This window comes from Hemiscyllium ocellatum, chromosome 34 (assembly GCF_020745735.1).
Source record: "Hemiscyllium ocellatum isolate sHemOce1 chromosome 34, sHemOce1.pat.X.cur, whole genome shotgun sequence".
NCBI lineage: Eukaryota > Metazoa > Chordata > Chondrichthyes > Orectolobiformes > Hemiscylliidae > Hemiscyllium > Hemiscyllium ocellatum.
The window spans coordinates 17,593,946-17,607,438 of record NC_083434.1 but is presented as its reverse complement, the minus strand read 5'-3'; the positions used below and the strand labels follow the sequence as shown (position 1 = coordinate 17,607,438).

At 39.0% G+C, this 13,493-nt stretch overlaps 1 protein-coding gene across 8 annotated transcripts in view; it reads left to right on the top strand.

Annotated features, from left to right (window-relative positions):
- The window catches only part of elmo1 (engulfment and cell motility 1 (ced-12 homolog, C. elegans)), a 281,611-nt gene that overhangs the window by 177,409 nt on the left and 90,709 nt on the right, over nt 1–13,493 (top strand). For all 8 annotated transcript variants that reach the window (XM_060849874.1, XM_060849870.1, XM_060849873.1 and 5 more), the window contains one exon: nt 12,459–12,595. In XM_060849874.1, coding sequence (XP_060705857.1) covers nt 12,459–12,595 — 137 coding nt within the window. The remainder of the gene's footprint in view (nt 1–12,458; nt 12,596–13,493) is intronic.

Here is a 13,493-nt window from a genome sequence, read left to right as displayed (position 1 = left end):
TGAGGGAATAAATAAAAGAATCTTATAGTTAAGCTTTATAATAAATTTGATCTGGTAAATATCTCATTTTTCATTACAGATTCTATATTAATTATTTTGCTAATGTGAATGGAAAGGCCCAAGGGAATAAACTATTAATCGAAATTTATGTGTGCTAGAGGATTCAGGTGACCATGCTAAAGAGAGACAACACTGTAAAGTGAACAAACCACTGGCAGTCCTGCATTTCTTTCTCATCAAATGACAAGCTTGGTGCAATGTGGGAATATATCTAGAAGCACTGGGAGGTGTTTTTATCAGGGGTTCATGGTTAATTTATTTGCATTTGAGTCAAAGGCTTGCCAAATCTCTGCAAAGACCTTTTTTCCCTTTCACTAAGGTTTGTAAAAAGTAATTTGGAAGTGTTTTCTGACTCCAGAGGGATGGATAAAAGTGCATTGTAGGTGCAGAGGCATTGCATAAGAAGCTTAGTATGCCAAAATAAGAAATAGCCATTTGTCATGTTTTAGGAGTGTGTGCATGAGTGGATGTACAGCAGCAATAGATTTCATCAACAGTAAACATCAACCATATATCACACAATGGAGCAGCACCACCTGAAGTTTGCTATAAGGTTGTTTAGCTCAGATTGCAAACAAAGCTGAACACACATTATCTGTCCAAGGCCATAAGTTTTTATTCTCATTCCTACTCTAATACGGAATGAAGTGTAGTTTTAAAGTATCAGGATTGACTAAGCTGACTCCCTGTCCACCCTTCAGGTACAAAAATCAGGCCGTGAATGTAGCTCCAGCAAAAAGCAGGCAGAGTATAAGCTTGGGTACTAAAGTCATTGTCTATGGGATTCCCAGAAGCCTACCCAGAGTGGGATCTGCCATTCTGTGAGGTTAATGACTGTTCTAACACTCCATGAGGATCATGGGGAGCCAGGATGCTCATCCAGCATCTCCAGCTTTGCCCCAGTTTTCCTGATTGTCAGTTCAGTCTGTCACAACATAGTGAGAGAAAGTGGCCTGATGAAGGGCTTATGCCTGAAACGTCAATTATCCTGCTCCTCTGATGCTGCCTGACCTGCTGTGCTTTTCCAACACCCCCACTCTCGACCCTGTCACAATGCAGTTCTGACTCCTGTTACAGGATCAGTCATATCCCCTCTTACCTGTTAACTGTCCGTTTGGCTGACTGCTGTCCAGGAGGCAAACCTATAATATTGCATAAAAAAATGAATCAAATGTACAGAATAGAAACAGGCCATTCAGCCCACGTGGTCTGTGTTGGTGCTTACATTCCCCTTATTTTCTGACCTTATCTGCATTGTCTTCAGTATTCATTTTCCTTCAAGTACCTTTCAAATTTCCCTTCAAAAGCTTCTGTGCCACAATGCCATTTTCCTCATCCTACCCCTGTGTTAGTGAGCTCCACTGTTATCCACGTTCTGTATAAAGAAATTTCTCTTGAACTCTTTATTGAATAGTCCTGTGACTATTTTATGTTTACAGCTCCTAGACTCTTAAGTGAAAACATCTTCTCTACCCTGTCAAATAATTTTAAGCACCTCTTCAAAGGTTAAAGTTTTTTTCAAATCCCAGTTCTTGTTTTTGAAGAGAAGAGATGTTCACCTGTTTGATCTATCTAATAATTATTATAACTCCTCAGTTCTGATAACTTTGTAACACTTTATTTTGCAACTTTCTGAATGCCTTGTATAAGTTTTGTAATATAATGACCATAAATATACTTAATGTTCTAAATTTGGTTAATCTAAGGCTTTATCTAAATTTAATCTCCTTGCTTTTCAACTTTGTTCCATTGGAAATGAATCTTCGTTTTGGTTTACACTTTTTTTAACATTGTTGACTTGCCTTGCAACTATTAAGAGTTTATGAAAGTGTGCCCTGAGATCCCTTTACTTTTCTTTAGACTGTTATTTTCCAAAGCTTAAAATCTGACCCACTCAACTCCAAATCTTTTGACCTTAACATAAGAACATTGGGGTGACACGGTGACTCGTTGGTTAGCACTGCTGCCTCACAGCGCCAGGGACCTTGGTTTGTTTCCAGCCTTGGGCGAATGTCTGTGCAGAGATTGCACATTCTCCCCATATCTGGGTGCTCCGGTTTCCTCCTAAAGTCCAAAGATGTGCACGTTAGGTGAATTGACCATGTTAAATTGCCCATAGTGTTCAGGGACCTGTATGTTAGGTGTAATGGTCAGGGGTAAGTGTAGGGTAGGGGAATGGGTCTGGATAGGTTACTGTTCAGAGGACCAAATGGTCTGTTTCTACCATGTAGGGATTCAATGATCCTAACATAAGAAATAGGAGCAGGAGTAGGCCATCTGGCCCTTCGACCCACTCTGCCATTCAATAAGATCATGGATGATCTTTTTGGGCCCTCAGCTCCACTTTACACACCCTCTCACCATAACTGTTAATTCCTTTACTGTTCAAAAAATTATCTATCTTAGATTTAAAAACTTTCAATAAGGAAACCTCAACTACTTCACTGGGCATAGAATTCTACAGATTCACAACTCTCTGGGTGAAGAAGTTCCTTCTCAATTCAGTCCTAAAACTATCCCCTCTAATTCTGAGGCCATGTCTTCGTGTCTTAGTTTCACTCGCCAGTGGAAACATCCTCTCTACATCTGTCATATCTATTCCCTTCATAATTTTGTGTTTCTATAAGATCCCCCCTCATTCGTCTCAAGTCCAGTGAACATAATCCCAGTCTACTCAGTCTCTCCTCATAATCCAACCCTGTCAACTCCGGAATCAACCTAGTGAACGTCCTCTGTACCCCCTCTAATGCCAGTACATCCTTTCTCAAGGAAGGAGACCAAAACTGCACACAGTATTCCAAGTGTGGCCTCACCAGCACCTTGTACAGCTGCAATATAACCTCCCTGCTTTTTAATTCAATTCCTTTAGGAATGAAGGACAAAATTCCATTTGCCTTTTTAATTACCTGTTGCGCCTGCAGACCAAGCCTCTGATTCATGTACAAGGACACCCAGGTTCCTCTGCACAGCAGCATGCTGCAACTTTTTACCATTCAAATAATAGCCCTTTTTCCTGTTAGTCCTACCAAAATGGATGACTTCATATTTATTAACATTATAACTCATCTGCCAGACCTTTGCCTGCTCACTTAAACTATCTATGCCCCTCTGCAAGGTTTCACAGTCCTTTGCACACTTTATTCTGCCACTCATCTTAGTGTTATCCCCAAACTTTGACACACTACATGTGGTCCCAACTCCAAATCATCTGTGTAAGTTGTGAATAATTGCAGCTCTAATACTGATCCCTGAGGCACACCAGTAATCATTGATTGCCAACCAGAAAAGACTCATTTATCCCCACTCTTTGGTTCCTGTTAGTTAACCAATCCTCTATCCTTGCTAGTACTTTACCACTAATGCCATGCACCATTATCTTATGCAGCAGCCTTTTGTGTGGCACCTTGTCTAATGCTTTTTGGAAATCTAGATACACCACATCTACTGGGTCCGTGTTATCCAGTGTGCTCATAACGTCTTCGTAGAACTCCAGTAGATTAGTTAAACATGACCCATCTTTCATGAACCCATGCTGTGTCTGCCCAATGGGACACTTTCTAACTTGATGTCTTGCTATTTCTTCCTTGGTAATAGATTCAAGCAATTTCCCCATTACAGAGATTTAGCTAACCAGTCTATAATTCCTCAGCTTTTGTCTACCTCCTTTTTTTTAAACAGTGCCGTCACATTTGCTCTTTTCCAATCTACTGGAACTGCCCCAGGGTCCACCAAATTTTGGAAAACTACCTTAAGTGCATTTGCTATTTCTCCCATCATCTTTTTTAGTACCCTGGGATGCATTCCATCAGGGCCAGGAGACTTATCTATCTTTAGCTCCATTAGCTTGCCCAACACTACCTCTTTCGTGATAATGATTGTTTGCAGGTCCTCACCTACCTTTGTCTCTTTGTCAATTACTGGTATATTGTTAGTGTCCTCCATTGTGAAGACCGACACAAAATCCTGTTCAATGTCTCGGCCATTTCCTTATAGCCGGTCACCAAATCCTCCCCCTCATCTGTAAAGGACGAATGTTTACTTGAGCCATTTATTTTTATATATATTTATAGAAACGTTTGTTATCTACCTTTATATTCTGAGCTAGTTTACTCTCATAATCTATTTTACTTTTCTTTGTAGCTTTCTATTGATTTTTAAAGTTTTCCCAATCTTCCAGTTTCCCACTGGTTTTTGCCATTTTGTATGCCTTCTCTTTCAATTTGATAGTCTCCTTTACTTCCTGAGACGTGCATGGCAGATTAACCCCTTTTCCTACAGTCCTTCCTTTTCACTGGCATATAATTTGGCTGAGCACTTTGAAAAATTGCTTTGCGAGTCATCCATTGTTCCTCAACTGTCCCACCATAAAGTCTTTGCTTTCAGTCTACTTTAGCCAACTCCTTCCTCATCCTATTTAGTGTCCTTTGTTTTAGCACAGGACCCTGGTATTGAATTTTATCATTACACTTTCCATCTATATTCTAAATTCAACCATATTGTGATTGTTCCTTCCAAGAGGATTCCTAACTGAGATCATTAATTATTCATTACGTAGGACCAGATCTAGGATAGCTTGCTCCCTCATCGGTTCCATTCCATACTGTTCAAGAAAACCTTGTCTTCATCCTGTTGCTACATTTTGATAATTTTCCTAATTTTCTGTTGAAGATTTGGCTGAGAGCTTCAATTAATCGAACCATAAATTACTCAATAAGTATCTAATCTCCATTTGTGAGAAGGAATTCAGGTACTTCTCCAGAATAAAGGGAACACAGAGGGAGTGCCATCACCTGGAATAATCCAGGCTATGGTATGTGTTGGTGTTAAGATTCAGGAAAAGAGAGAAGAAAACAAATTCGGCCCTCATCAAGATGCTGTTTCTCATTAGTTTCTTGTATAATCTAAGTATGTATCCTGATTTATTCATCGAATCTATCATTTTTAAAAAATGTTTCTGCATCAATGGTAGAAATGCAATAGGAGCAAAGAGAATCATTTTAAATTGAAAAGAAAAATTGATTTATTTTTGCTAAACCTTGTCCTTATCAGGGTTAAAGATGGCTCTGTTGAAAAATGAAACCCATTTTGCAATCTTTCATGATCTAGTTCCAGCATCATGTACTCCCTCCAAGTGTGGAAGAGGCATCTTTCTCTATCCAGTCTCAGCATTAAAGAAAATACTTTCCTGCTATAGTGTGAATCTTTCTAATTCAAAATCCATTGTCCTGGTGCCTTTCTCGAATGAGTTTAATAAAAAATTTTAAAAAGTTTATTTACATAATCTCTCCTCATTGTTCCGATAAGTCATAGGTGCTGTACAATTAATATATTTATTTTATAGTGTAGTCACGAATGTTCTGTTGACTAATTTCTGCCTGGCAATAGTCCACAAAAGGCAAATAAATAAAGGTCAGCACCAACAGGATGATAGTGGGACTGGTGTGGGTAGATTACCCAGGCTGTTTTAGCTGTTTGCCTACCAGGATTCACCTTAGTGAGCAAGGTTATAATTGGCTTTGTATAACAAGTCACTGCAGGATATTTGAACCAAGTTTGAAATTCTAAACAAATTTGATTTAAAACAAAATTTTAAAGTATAGCAAAAAAAACCTATGCCTTGAATGGTTTTTCTGTATTGAGAGCACTGCTTAATTATTTCTTTGACAAGATTGTGATGAGTGGCTTTCAGCTGTATGCCCCATTGCAAAAGTCTTTCAGACATCAGTTCATTTTATGTTATGAATTGATTCTATAACAGTGAAATTAGGCTGTCTTTGTTCTTGATGGATGACAGAGTTCATGTTAAACAAATTGAAATCTCACTACAACGGCATCACTTTGAAAACAAAGGCTGACTTTGTCAAGATTTTGTTCTTCACATTTGCTTTCAGCACAACAAGATATCATCTGGAAAAGTCTTTTCCAATATTAGATCACAATGTACAAGGCAATATTTGGGTTAGGGAGCGTTCCCTATTCTTAATTTTATCTTTTGTGTGATACAGACCTTAAAAAGATTTAAGGACATCGGGATTTCATTACTGATTCTCTAGATAAGGCTGCATTGTATTGATTTAAAGTTCATTAATGCAATACAAATTGATTAGTTTAATGACCTCATAGTAAAGGTGCTGCAAGTTAGCAGTGATCATAATCCGATTGAATTTTGATTTCTATTTGATAGGGTTAAGAGTAGGCCTTGGACTAATGATGGATCAAAACTGGTGTTTTCGCTTAAATAAAGGCAACAATGAGGCTATAAAAACACAGCTGGCTAAAATGAACTGGAAATCTTGGTTAGGGAATAAATCAGTGGAAATGGAGTGGCAGGCATTTAAGGAGATATTTTGTAACATCCAGCGAGGATGCATTCCAGTTGGAAAGAAAGATTATAGAGGAAGTACACATTATTTGTAGCTAACTTAGTAAGTTTAAGATAATACCAAATGGAAATAAAAGGCATAAAAATCCAGAAAGATCACTGGCAAGTCATAGGATGGGACAGAATAGATAAAAAGAATGATTAAAAGGAAATAAGGGAACAATTAACTTATGAGAGAAAATGTTTTGAAATATAAAATCAAACAGTAAGAATTTCTGCAGGCACTTTAAAAGAATAAGAATAACTAAATCATGTTTTGGTATTGTTAAGATTGTCAAGAATTGATAACAGAAAATAAGGAAAGGAGAGACAAATTAAACAGATGTTCTGCGTATGCCTTCACTGCAGAAGAATACAAATAACATCCCAGAAATAATCGTCAGTCAATGGGTCAAAAATACGAAGAAACTTCAAGCACTTACAAAAAAAAAGAGTGAAGAATTATTGAAACTAGATGCTGTTAGATATGATCCTAGGTCATAAGAGAAGTAGATGATTACTGATTGTAAATTCCCAAATTTCTTTAGATTCAGTAAAGGCCTCAGCAGGTTGGAAAATACCAAATGTACCTCCTCTATTCAAGATAGGAGAAAGACCAGAAGCTACAGTGCAGTTAACCATACATCTGTCACAGGGAAGATGTTAGAGCTGGACACTTACTTAATTTCAATACAGTCAGCTAGGATATGTGAAAAGGAAATCATGATTGAATAAATTGTTGGGAGTTTTCTGAGACATAGTAAAAGTGAAACCCATAAGTGTTGTGGACTTGAATTGTCAGATAGCATTTGACAAAGTGCCAAATCAAAAGGAGACTTCATGATGTAGGATGTAACATGAAAAAGGATTGGTTAATTAACAGTAATCAGAATAGGTATAAATTGATCATTATCAGGTTGGCAAGATGTAATGAGTGGAGTGCCACAGAGATTAGTGTTGGAACCACAACTGTTTGCAATCTATCTCAATGAAATGGCTGAGTGGATCAAATGAGTGGTTGCTAACTTTGTCGATGACACAAGGATCAATAGGAGAATAAGTAGTAAAGGCCATCATATTATTTGAACAAAGAAAGATTACAGAACTCTGTGCTTTAGAAGGATCTAGATACTTTAGTAAATGAATCACAAAAGGTCAGTGTGCAATATGTAAGTGAAGTTATCTTTTGAAGGAAGGTTGGGTCAATATCCATCGTAGTTCAGAAGAATGAACTGGGATCTAACTGAAATATTTAACGTCCTGAAGGAGTTTGACATGTTAGTTGCTGAATAGATGTTTCCCCTTGAGAAGGAGACTACAGAACTTGGATGCACAGTTGTTCAAAAGAGGCCTCCAATTTATGACTGAAATGAAGATCATTATTTTCTCTGAGGGTTGAGAGTCTTTAGAACTCTCTTCCCCAGAGTGCGATGTAGTCAGGGTCATTGAGTATATTTAAGGCAGGGTTTGATAGATTCTTCATTAATAAGCGTGTCAAAGGATATAAATGTAGACTGGGAAATGAAGTATTTCGATCAGAACCAGCCATGATTTTGACATGATTTGGAGATGCAGGTGTTGAACTGGGGTGTACAAAGTTAAAAATCACACAACACCAGGTGATAGTCTAACAGGTTTAATTGGAAGCACGAGCTTTCGAAGTGCAGCTCCTTCGTCAAGTGGTTGATTTTGACAGAAAGCACAGTAGACTTGAGGGGCTGGTTGTATATTCCTGCTCCTAATTCATTTTTCAACATATTTGTATTAAAATAATCGCTGTTTCTCCTTAAAACAAAGGGAGGAGGCAAGTGACAAATGTTGCCTAGTTTTGGGCATTTAAAATTTACATTTCAAGCACATTAACACATCTCAAACTAATCAATTAATTACTTGTGAATTGCATTGATTACATCAGGTAAAGTTGGCAACCAATGTCCCATAAGTAGTTAGGTTAGAACCTTTCTATTTTTATGTCACCAGGGCAAGCCCAAATGCTTTATGGCCAATGAAATGCCTCTTAAGCAAAGTTACTGTCATAAAATAGGACAGAATCAGCATAGCAAACTCTCACAAAAGGCAATGAGATAATGGCCTGATAATTTCAAGTTTATGATGTTTTTTTGACAAAGACGTGTTTATGGGATGCTAAGATAACACTACTGCCTTTTCTTCTAGTAGTATCATGTGGCAGTTTACGGTCTTCTGTGAGGAGAGACAGAGCCTTTTTTTTATTGTTTCACCCATTTAATTCACTTTTGGGATGTGAGTATTGCTGGTTGGCCAGCATTGCCCATCCCTAATTGTTCTTGAGAAGGTGGTGGTGAACTGCTTTCTTGAACTGCTGCAGTCCATATGTTGTAGGTTGACACACAATGCCCTTAGGGAGGGAATTCCAGGATTTTGACCCAGCAACAGTGAAGGAACAGCAATATATTTTCAAGTTAGGATGGCGAGTGACTTAGAGGGAACTTGCGGGTGGTAGTGTTCCCATGTATCTGCTGTTCTTGTCCTTCTAGATGAAAGTGATCAATGGTTTGAAAGATGCCATTTCAAGATCTTCGGTGAATTCTGCAGTGCATCTTATAGCTAAGTACACACTGCTGCGACTGAGCATCGGTGATAGAGGGAGTGAATGCTTGTGGGTGTGATTTTAGTCAAATGGGCTGCTTTGTCTTGGATGGTGTCAAACTTCTTGAATGTTGTTGGAGCTGCAAATATCAAGCATGTGGGGAGTATTCCAACACTCTCCTGACTTGTGCCATGTTGATGGTGGCCTGGCTTTGGGAAATCAGGAGATGTGTTATTTGCTGCAATATTGCTAGCCTCTGACCTGCTCTTGTAGTCACTGTTCTTATGTAGGGAGTCCAGTTGAGTTTCTGGTCACTGTAACCCCAAGGATGTTGACAGTGGTAAATTCAATGATGGTAACATCTCATGGGTGCCCAGTTTTGAGTCACTAGATCTTTTTGAAGTGTGTCCCATTTAACACAGTGATAGTGGCACTCTCAATGTGAAGGTGGGACTTTGTCTCCACAAAGACTGTGCAGTGGTCACTCTTACAGATATTGTCACGGACCGATACATCTGCATTTGGCAGATTGGTAAGGATGAGGTCAGGTATGCTTTTCCTTCTTGGAGGGTCTATCGCCACCTGCTGCTGATCCAGTCTCACAGCAATGTCCTTTAGAACCCAACCGAATGGACCAGGAGTGCTGCTGCCAAACCACTCTTGGTGGTGGATATTGAAATCTGCCACCAAGTGCAAATTTTGCACCCTTGCCTGTTAGTGTAGTGTTCCCTCAAATTTTGCACTGAGGCATTATCCTAGATGACATCCAGAGGTTTTGAGTGTGGAATGTGAACCCATAACTTTCTAACTCTCGTAAAAATGGTACCACGTAGCCATGACTGACCGCATGTGTAGTTACACAGGTTTATCAACACCTTTGAAATGTTTGTCATTATATTTTTTAGATTAGATTAAATTACAGTGTGGAAACAGGCCCTTTGGCCCAACAAGTTCACACCGACCCGCCGAAGCGAAACCCACCCATACCCTTACATTTGCCCCTTACCTAACACTACGGGCAATTTAGCCTGGCCAATTCACCTGACCTGCACATTTTTTGGACTGTGGGAGGAAACCGGAGCACCCGGAGGAAACCCACGCAGACACTGGGAGAATGTGCAAACTCCACACAGTCAGTCGCCTGAGGCGGGAATTGAACCCGGGTGTCAGGCGCTGTGAGGCAGCAGTGCTAACCACTGTGCCACCGTGCCGCCCACACGGGGGTTTATTTAACCCAATTTTATTTTCTTATAAACCTAACTTTAATTAAGCAATTGATCAGATGCTGTAGTCCTGAAAGTAACTTAAATGCAAGAAATTGTTTATCTCTCAACTAAAACTATTAAGACATAATCTGATCACATATCTTATTGCTGTTTGTGTGTTAATGCTGTGCACAAATCGGCCGTTGTATTTCCTATATTATAATGCTTAATAATCTTCAAAGATGCTTCATTGCCTATCATGTCCTTTAGACAGCCTAATAATGTCAAAGTGGTTTAATAAATACAGGTTACAAGTTACTTCTTCAACAACTGAACTGAGGAATCATTTCATATTAAATAAATAAATCTTATTATTTCTTCTCCTTATAAAATGTGTAACTCATGAAGCATTTTTGTGTTTGTCAGATGAATAAATTCCTTATTGATGGTCATTAGATGTGCAGGGTTAAGATCAAGTTATTTCCAGCTCTTTCGATATTGCAGGGAATCTATAATACTAATGACAATCACTTCCAGGGCGAGTGAGCTTGATCTGAATGTTCATAATCCATATTAAAGTGAAGATATTATCACAATTACTCATTTATGACTTCCAAGGAAAACTGAATTTGTTGAGACATGCTGGCAGAAATCTAAATATAGACTGACTTGTTCAGCCGCTATAAGTCACTGACCCTGGGTAAAATCAAGAGCAAATTTTGTGTAATTGTGAAACTATCATTAGAAAGATGTTCCAGAGCTCAGTGTCTGTTACAAGTAATATGAAAGAATTCATCCTCCCAGACTGAATGGGACCATAGATCAGTAAGTTGCAATTATTGAGTAAAAACCTATATATGAAAGGATGATTTCCAATGGGCCAAATAGCCTTTTGTTAGCCTTGAGTTTTGTTGTTTGATCAGTCCGCAGTGGACTGTATAAGCTGGATTTTCACTTTTGTGTTGGCTGAGTCAGCTAGCCTGACCTGCCTCAGAAGCGGAGTGCCCCATCAGAACCAATGCTGACTCCAGCCAGGGCCTGCTACCCCCAGGCACAAATCTGAGGTGGGCACAGGCATTCCAAACGATGGACTATCTCATCGACTTGCCTCAGTTTCTTTGTAAACATTACGCCCTCTCGGTCTGGCAGCTAATATTTCAAAGGTGGCCTCTATTTAACCCCAGATCCATGTCCATACATACACTTCCACAATCCCTTATAGCTCTATGCTAGCTTAATGCCACCTGATGCCCCACCATCTTATAACCCTGTGCCAATTCATCCAGTGTCTGTCATCAATTCACCTTTGTTCTATGCTGAGTTAAACTAAAAAATGTTCTAAATATCTGCAGCTATATAGACAAAAATCTCATTTGTGAAAACCCATTCAATGCATTTGAATCCCCTCAAGTACTTAACCCATACAGTATCAAATGTGCATACTCGTAACTCCACATGAAAGACAGCAAATCCTTTAATAACCTCTTTGAGTTCACAACCAATTAAGTCGAGAGTTTAATGCCCTGCCTATCAGGATAACGATAGTTCTGGAAAGCAGTCAAACACTAGTAATGCCTCAATGATTGCATGTAGGATTAGGTCAACAAATAACCTTTGAAATTGCTAGATCAGAGTTGTTTCAACTGTCAGGCACAAGCATGTCTTTTTTTTAGTTTTTATGGAATAGTTTGTTTTAGAAAGCTTGAATGTTCTCCAGACCAAATCTGCCTTCCTCGAGCAATTCTGTCTGATCCAAGCATTCTTAACTCCTGCACTGTGGGATCAGGCTCTTGTTTTGGCAGATTATATTTTATGTTTGAACTCAGTAGAGTGTTCAAGTGACCCTGCTAAGTTTGGATTCCCCTTGTGTGTCCTCCTCCCCTACTGAGACATGTCAGATATGGGGGTGAGATGTCTGGATATAGTTCCTGCCCATCACGTTTTTCAGTTTCTGCAATCTACACAACTCTGTGAAAATCAAGGCCTGTATGTTTAGCTGAAGCTGTAATGTATAAGAATATGTGTACGGTTACTCATTATGTAGTGTTTGAAGTATGTAAAAATGTTATGTTTTCTACTTCCTTCCTTTGCCCATGCTTCTCTCCAATCCCCCCCATTGCTTCCTTTCAATCCCCCCCCCCCTTTATCACACATTCCTTCAATCCTCTTCCCTCTTTCCACTGCCCCCCCCACTTCTGTCTTTCACTTATTCCTCATTTCCCACCATTTTTGCTCAACATCCAATTCTCGCATGACTCTACAGCCAGTGACACCTGCAATGAATTTCACCCCATGTTTTTTACCCATGACCGATCATTTGAGGAGTTTTTCTGCATCTGCATCCAGCTGTTAAATAAGACTTGGAAGGAAATGAGAGCAACGTCTGAGGACTTCAACAAGGTCAGTGCTGCTGCTCTTTTGTGATAGAAGTGAAGATTGGGGTTTCTGTTTTATACTCCTAAAGTGAAAGATAATTTATTGGTACACACTGTGTAATGCCAACAGATACTTTGAGCAAATCAAGTCCTGACATTGCTAACATATGGTGAATTTCCTTTGTAGCTTTAAAAAGAAACCTCACCAATGCCAGCTTCCTTTTGAATTTCATGAAGAACTTGAAATAACCATTCTGTCAAATGTCAGTGTGAAATCACTGCAATGTGTGACTGGTTCTGACATTCTACTCAACCCCAGCAATAGTTAATCTTCCAGCAAGGTTTCTGCCAACTGATCCTTCAGCTCAACTCATTTACAGGTCTGCAGAGATTTGAGAGTGTAACCCTCAGATGTTTCATTCCAATCATTTCAGGTTTTGTGTGTATAGAAACCTGTTTTAGAGTAATGTTGACATCAAGTAATCTATCTAGCTATTTTTCAAGCTGGTTAGATCTATACATAAGTTGGTAGCTTTAAGGACATGTCTTCTGTTGTATTATGAGACAAGGCACAAGGCATTTGCCAAGTCAGTTTTACTCACTGTCTACTCTAAATGTTTGCAGTGAAGCGCCAAATAGACAGAAAATACATTCTGAATTCAATTCAAATTTTAATTAGATCAGGGTAAAACCAAAGCCATCACTATTGGGGCAGGCAAAGTAAATGTGACCTTCTGAGTGTTTTCCCACTGCAAATTCTGTGCTAAAAGTGGTCTGAATATACTGGCGAACTTTGCAGCTACTAACATCTAATGCATTAACTAAAAACTTGAAACCAGTGGCAAATAGGAAGAAAATACGCAACTGTCTAGGAATCTTGGCTAATACAAGGGAAGGGCAGTTTTATTCATTCATGAGATGAG